This window comes from Mustela erminea, chromosome 5 (assembly GCF_009829155.1).
Source record: "Mustela erminea isolate mMusErm1 chromosome 5, mMusErm1.Pri, whole genome shotgun sequence".
Taxonomy (NCBI): domain Eukaryota; kingdom Metazoa; phylum Chordata; class Mammalia; order Carnivora; family Mustelidae; genus Mustela; species Mustela erminea.
Window position 1 is genome coordinate 51,113,858 of NC_045618.1, and position 7,927 is coordinate 51,121,784.

The window sequence follows — 7,927 nt, forward strand, 5'->3', positions numbered from 1 at the left end:
TGGTTTGACATCTCCGTGTGTCTAGATTGGCTGAAGGAATTTTGGGAGTGCATGGATGCTGCAAAAACTACAAGCTCTGGATATCACACTACGGAACTTAAATAAAATATCAAGGTGCCATAGAGTGCACCCACCATTCCTAAAAGTCCAAGAAACGAAGGTAGATTTCTGGAAAAGTGAAGCTACACTTCCTGTGAGAAAAAAAGGTTTTCCTCCTCATCCTAAGTGATTTGTTCAGTGAACTTTCCAGAACAGGAGGTCAACAGAACCAAGGGAACTAAGTACCCTACTATGCCATCATTTCTGATCTTGTTTTTCAGGTCTCCCTAGACCTACTTCCTTGATGCCATATCCATAGTCTCCTCTACCTTACTTCTTTTTTAAGAGATTTACTTATTTATTTGAGAGAAAAAGAGAGAGAGAGAGAGATCATGTGCAAACAGGCCCCTTAACAGACTGAGCCACATAGGAGTCCCTCTCCACTGCACTTAAGAAAAGGGAGGGGCGCCTGGGTGGCTCAGTTGGTTGAGTGACTGCCTTCAGCTCAGATCATGATCCTGGAGTCCTGGGATTGAGTCCCACTCCCTGCCAAGCACGGAGTCTGCTTGTCCCGCTGACCTCTCTCCTCTCATGCTCTCTCTCTCTCTGAAATAAATAAATAAAATCATTAAGAAAAATTAAAAAAAAAGGAAAGGAAAAGTGAGACCTGCAGGATTTTCTTCCTGAGTCCACTCTGGTAGCAGAAAGAATAAGGACTGGAGGCCAGGAGACCTGGGGTCTAGTCTCAGCCATGCCACTATGTAGCAGCAGCCTTGAGCAAGTCACTTAACCTTTCTGAGATTCAGGCTGTTCCTCTGTAAAAGTGGGGATTACATTATCTCAGGGATGGCAAGTGGAACACACACATTTACCTCCATCCTGCCTTCAACGGAGGCTACTGTTCAGCCACATCGCTTATTAGAATTTTTTTCTGCAGCATTCTAGGCAGGCCCATCCCATTAAAGTGGATACTCGAGTATCCTAATTATTCTCCTGCAATTTAATAATCCTTACAGACACCTCTAGGAAGTTCCAACTTTCCAACGAAGAGATGGCCATTTTTGTGATCTGGTAATAGTTCACTCAATAAAAGGAAAAGGAAAATTTAGGATCATAATTTCATCCCCTACTCCTGCCCAGCCAGGGTCTGAGCAGGATTTTCTTGAGGTCACACTGTCCTTCCTTCCATGCCAGAGAGTTTGGTATTTGAGCTCCCCCTCCATCAGCTCACCCAGCAGGACAGTCCCAGACTGTAGCTCCCTTTCATCTCAAATAGCCCATACTTAACAGCTTCATATTTGGCAGCAAGGCATCTCTGAGAAAAGGAATGATCTCAGGTCACTGAAAACCAAGAATCAGGAGCAAAGGCATGTAATGATTCTATTCGATGCTTACCAAATCTACCCAGATTTATAGTTCTCACCCGAGCAGGAATGCAATCACATAGACAGTACCAGATGGCGACAGCTTCAGAAATCCAGGTGGTTGCAACAGTGTTTTATTGAAAGAAGCAGTGAAGTGGTTCACACGGGCCCCCCTCCACCCCCAAACCATGCAGGGGCAAATGCTGGGCAAGAATGTGTGTGTGTTTGGGATAGGAGCCCTGGGTGGAGTTCTTTCTCTAAGAGGAAGGAGGGGAGAGGGGAGAAGCAGGTGCCACCATGAGGGAGGTGGGATATCTCGCTGCTCTGGCCTCAGGTGCAGACCTACACAGAACCGTCAAAGTGGACTGTCTCAGGTATACGTATGTGTTTAAACGTACAGGCCACGATGATGGATTTCTGTAGCTGCTTGGTCTCATAGTCGCATTTGGGGTATTTGGAACCTTTCTTCAGGCGGCAGTCGGTGATGCGCATCTTGGAGCTGCTTTTGTAGCAGTTGGACTGCCCGTTCTTGCAGCGGACATTTTCCTGGGAGCAGATGGACTCGACCTTATGCAGAGGCTCGTGGATAAACGTGTTCACTGGCTTGCACCGTCCAACCGTCATATTCCGGCGCTTCATCATTTCATTGCAGTAGCTGGCAGTGACAGTGGAGGTGTTTGGGTCCATGTGCTGCCGCTGGAACTTCTTGGCCTGAGACTCCTTGGCCAGCGAAGGCTGGACACAGCCCAGCACCAGCAACACCAGGACCAGTGGTGGGAACAGGATGAAGATCCTCTCCTGAGCCATGGTGGTCTCACTCCTCTGGAAGAGCCTAGCCAGGAAAGGGAGAGAGGAGAAAAAACATTGCCTTCAAAAGAACCCAAGCTCCTACCTGTAGCCTCCCTGGCTCACAGTCTCCATTTGGGTCAGTCAGAAAGGTACCCCTTCTCCTGTGCAATTTTTCAAGGAATGAGACGCTCACATACACTCTTGTCTAAGAGCATTTAAGTCCCACTAGCTGGAGAGAGGTGGTCTTTGCCTCTGGGTGGTGACTTGACAGTAAACTAAAATCCTACAGTCCTTGGTCTGAATATTAGAGGTAAAATTTAAAATCCATTTGAGGAGGCACGTGAGTGGCTCAGTATGTTAAGTGTCTGCCTTGAGCTCAGGTCATGATCAGGTGTGCTGGGAAAGAGCCCCACCTCCAGCCCAGCTCCCTCCTCAATGCGGAGCCTGCTTCTCCCTCACCCTCTGCTGCCCCCTCTGCTTGTGCTTTCTATCAATCTCTTTCATATAAATAAATAAAATCTTTAAAACACTAAAAAATATATAAAGTACATTTGAAAAATAAATACATTTATACCCAGTGCTCAAGGGGCTTAGCAGAAAATCCTTTTGAATAAACCGTGAACTGAACGGCATCCCTGAACTACCACCATAACCTGCAGAATCATGACAGACAGGGACCTGTTGTCCTGCAAGGCAAGGGAAAGAGCCCCGTGCCTAACACCAGCATCACAAAGGGATGCCATAGTATTCCCAAGAGAAATGCTTCCCTCCCCCAGCATCATTGGTTCCCAGCAGCCCACATGCTCCATCCCCATACTGGTCCCGTCCAAGCTTTCTCAAGTGCTAACCTCAGCCGCCCTGGTCCCTCCAATCCAACGCATAAATAGAAGGAATCCCAGAGATCTCCTCTTCAGCCACTGACCTGGATCTCTAGCTTGGTCCCTAGGACAGAGCAGAAGGCCAGTCTCTGTGATCCTGGGATCCCTGAGGAGGGAATCTTATACAGATTACAAAGGGGCTTGGCTTCCAAGGAAAGATAGGTGGGAGGAGCATCTTGGTTTCACTTTAGAGGGAACCAAAGACCTTGTAAAGAAGGGCATTGTAGGGAATCATCTACACCACTCTTTTTTCAGGACTGCTGGGAAGGGTGAATCTTGGTCTCTACAGTACTGATGTCTGAACCCCAGCAAAGTCTTGGTCATCTCAGGGGGCCATTTTCACCAAAAAGCACTTGTAGGTTTGCAAAGGTCACATAAACATGCGATCCCTAGAGCAGCAGAGAGGGGGAGGTCTTCTGTCTCCCCAAGAGTCCTGGCGTGGCTGGAATTCCAACAACATCTTTTCTTTGGGGAAGAGAGTGGGGCATCCAGGTGCCCCCCAATGGAAGGCTGCAAGGACCTGAGGTCTGGGGATGGGCGTGGGCAGTGGCCGGGCAGGGAGGAGGAGGAGACCTGCTACCTTACCCAGTGCTGGCTACTTCAGCTCTCCTGGATGTGGAAGGTTGGTGTGCGGCAATTCTTGGCCACAGCAACTGCTCCTGGAAGGTCAGAGTGGCAGAGAGGAACTAAAGTCAAACCAAGTCCCCAAGGGATGTCAGGCTGGCTCAGTCACCAGCGCATGGGACTGTTGATCTCATGGTCGCAGGTTTGAGCCCCATCCTGGGATTGGAGATGACCTTTAAAAAAAAAAAATCCTCAAATCCCTTTTGGAGAAAAAAGTAGAGAACACCATATTTCTTAGCAGCAGAATTCCCTCTGTCAACTGAGAAAGTAGGAAAAACTGAACAAGAACAAAAGCCTTTACTGGGAAGTCTCAGGATTGTGTTTTTTGGAGCAATGCCTCAAAAGCTCTCTCCTGTACAGGAAGAGCGGAGTGTTGGGGATAAAGGGTCGGGGACAAGTACCTGACTTGTATAAGGGAGCCGAAGGCTCTGACAGACTGAGCCCTGCTGATTTATGCTTGGGTTGATCAATGCATTGGTGTTACCATAACACATGATTTCTGATTTGCATGAATTAATCATCTGTCATCAGAAGGCCACACTGGCAGTTTTATGACCCAGACGCCAGGGGTCCCATTGCCTTTATACACAACTGCTTATAAAACAATTACTGTGTCTGGCCAGTTCAAAAGGTCTTTCCGCCCAGTTCAAAACTTCACTACAAGGGGAAATGGAGCTTCAAGATGGAGTCTGTCATGCCCAGAAATTTTATACAATTTTACTCCTCCTAAAAAGAGACCTGTCTCTTCTGGGTGACAATTTCCATTCCTCTGGAATGAGAATAATCATAACTCCCTTCTTGCTCTGGATTTAGATGGTCTCAGTCCAAACTCTGATTTAGCACCTGAGGAGCTGGGCAACTCCCAGAACTGAATTTCTTTCCCTGTTCCTCCGTTTCCTCGACCGTGAAATGGGGATGATGATAAGTACATCTTAGGTTTATTATGAGGACAAAATAAGGTAAGATGGGCAGAAGGCTTGGAGAGGTCCTTGGAAAGCATGATAAATGCTAGCTCTAGTGATGGCTCACATAGGGTGCTATTGACATCCTCCATGAAGAATCTGCGTCATTGACATGGGCCATCTCTGACTTCCTAAGAAAGTAGGGGTGAAGTAAAAACCTCCCAAGGTTTTTTTTTTTTTTTTTTTTTGGGCAAAAAACCTGAACATGAAAAAGTAGGCCATTTTGAAGCCCCAAGGAGAGGAAGAATGGGGAAGAGGAGAGAAGAGAGGGACCTTAGTAGAAAGAACAGAATTCTTTAAAGGAAGAATTTTTATTATGTTGCCACATGATATCCAAGAACTCTTTCCGAAGTCAGCATGACTTGCTAACAAGTATGAATTGGAAAGTGCCAGTGGGGTGAGGAGGATGTGGTATGGTGTGAACTTTTATGTAATTTGCCTAGCACCCTACCCTTCACCCAGGTTTGGTCTGTCTCTTTGTCCTTACATAGCACGCATATCATCTGGAGTGGTGTTGGGAGGAAAACTTCCCTTAACCACTTAGGTTCATGTCAGAGAGCCTGCAATGTCCCTGATAAAAAAAGACTGACAGGAAAATAGACAATGTTTATTCGCACGCCTGTGTCAGAGCTCAATGAAGTGGTTCCCTGAACAGCAAGGGATAGGGGTTTCTAGATTAATGTCATAGGGGAAGGAAGGGAGGGAAATAGGATATAAATGGGGTCTTGCTTTTGTGTTTCTGGGGAAGATAAATGAGCTTTTAGGGAACAAGTGGGAAGTAAGACAGTTTGTGATAATGTTTGCTTATGTAGGCATGAGTGGCCTGTTCTCTTCCAGGCTGCAAAACTTCCCCAGTGGAGATCTAGGGCAGTTTCACTCTCAGAAGATTGTCTTTATTCAGGTAAGAGAATCTCTGAGGGAAGCCTGGTGCCTCCGTTGGTTAGGTGTCCAGCTCTTGATTTCAGTTCAGGTCATGATCTCAGGGTCTTAGGATCCAGCCACCATCAGGCTTCTCCCTGTCACCGGGGAGTCTGCTTATGATTCCCTGTCCCTCTCCCTCTGCCCCTCCTCCCCTACCTCTCAAAGATAAAACAAAATAACCACTTAGAGCTGAGCAGGTGAAAAGTTAGTGACTTCTACATCAACCACTTTTTAAGGGATAGGTACATGTTACCTTGCTCTCTCTCTTCTGCTTGCTTCTGAGCAGGAACAGAGGACTGCCCCTTCCTCTGGTTCATTGTGCCATTAATTTATTATCTCCCCACAACTCTCCATCTTCCCATTTCTGGGAACTGGAAGTAACAAATCTTAAGACTTTGCTTCTGTATCCATGTCCTGAAATGGTGACCTGGGTTTTTCACTCCCCAGAGTGGTAACTGGAATGCTGAGGGTGTAAGCTGACCATGTGGATGGGTTTTCCCCTCTTCAGCACATCATAATCTTAATTGAATACACTAGCTCTGATTTCTCAACACACCAACATAGAACTATTTACCCTGCACTTTGGAATGAAGATAAAATAAGGAATTTGCTGGCAAAACAATAAAATAAAACAAAACCTAATAGAGTTTATAACTTCATTAAAGCAGCCCTCCACTAAAAATATTTCTAAGCATGGATTTCAGATTACAGAGAAAAGCTACTCAATGGAAATATGAAATTCAGGAAGGAATAAAAAGAAGATGATGACAAATATGTGATCAAATCAAAGATGTCTTGAGTATATAAAGCCATGATGTGTTGTTGAGTTAAGAAGATAAAATTAAAATAAACATCAGTAACATAACTTGGAAGTGATGTGAATTGCCAAGTGTTCAAGAGATGACTAAAAGTACTGATTAGACTTGTCTGCGTTTACTATGCATTTGAGGATTTATAAGGTAAACAATGAAAAGATTTGAATCATAGGGTTTGCATTCCAAGCTAGCAGAAGGAATAAGTAGACTGTGGATCAGTTAGGATAGTCTAGGTTGTGCTGCGGTAACAAACAATCTTAAAATTTCAGCAGTTTAAAGTTTCTTACTCATTTACTGCTGTGTGTCTATCCTAGTCCAGCCATTGGTATCTGCCTGCTGTAGTCACTTGGGAAAACAGGCTGGCACAGGTTTCATCTTGACCCACACTGTCATAATCACAGTGGCAGAGGAAAGACAATATAAGACTGGGATGCCCAGGTGGCTCAGTCGGTTAAGCAACCTGCTCACGACTTTGGCTCTGGTCATGATCTTGGGTCATGAGATCAAGCCCTGAGTTGGGGTCTGGGATGAGCATGGGGACTGCTTGAGATTCTCTCTCTCTCTGCCTTCCTCCCACTCACTCTCTCTGTCTCTCCCTATGTAAATAAATAAAACCTTAAAAAAAAAAAACCAGCACCCCACAGAAACTCTTAAAATTTCTGCTGAAAGGGGCACATTTCACTTCTATTCACACTTCATTGACCAGAGAAAGCCTCATGTTAACATTTAAATACAAGGGACAGAGAACTAGGATCTTTCTAGGTGCCTGGAACAAGAGAACTATTTGTGCACAGCTTTAATGGCTGTCGCTGAATGACAGACGAATACACCTATAATCTAAGAGAAGAGAGAAAGGGTAAGAAATGACAGACAAATGAGACACATAGAAAAGGCAAAATAAGATAGTAGATATTCACAGAGGAGAATAAAAGTGAAAAATTACATTATATAAATGGGCTAAATGGTCCAGTTAAAGATAAGATTGATAGTGGGGAAAAAATTAACACTCTCTCTTTCTCTTTCTATGTGCACATATGCAGAGAGAGTAGGCACACACACCATGTGTATATTTATATATACATAACATTATTTATATATAAGTTATGTATCTATCCTACAATTTTAAAAAATATTTAAGAAGGAAATATTTATTAAATGATGACATGTAATAATCAGGAGATCAATGGAGCATTTGCTGGAGTACTTTCAGAGCACCCTTATTTGAATATATTAAAGAGAAAGTCAGAGACAAAGAAATGGAGTTAACAAGGAGGCTGACAATGAGGGGATGAAGCAAATCTGTGCACTAGTGTTATGTGGTTGACTGGAGAGAAAGTGACTTGAAGGTGTGCACATCTTGAGGAAAGTCAGTACAGCAGAAGATATTGAAAATATAGCACAGAGATAGAGCATAGCTCCAGCAAGGAGGCTGACATGGATAGAGGAACAGGAGACTTTTTTTGTCTGTGAGGATGGTGGAAAGGGGGAGGTGGGTACCAGACAAGGAAAAGGATGCAGCTGAGAAACAGTGAGGT

General features: G+C 44.7%; 1 protein-coding gene across 1 annotated transcript; it reads right to left on the reverse strand.

Moving 5' to 3' along the window:
* Positions 1-1,515: 1,515 nt before the first annotated feature.
* LOC116590801 (ribonuclease pancreatic-like) lies at positions 1,516-3,212 on the reverse strand. The gene is made up of 2 exons (XM_032343122.1): positions 3,115-3,212; positions 1,516-2,235 (listed from the first exon to the last, which is right to left on the reverse strand). Exon 2 carries the CDS (start codon positions 2,208-2,210, stop codon positions 1,746-1,748), a length of 465 nt encoding a protein of 154 aa, XP_032199013.1. The 5' UTR covers positions 2,211-2,235; positions 3,115-3,212; the 3' UTR covers positions 1,516-1,745.
* Between the last annotated feature and the right edge of the window lie 4,715 nt (positions 3,213-7,927).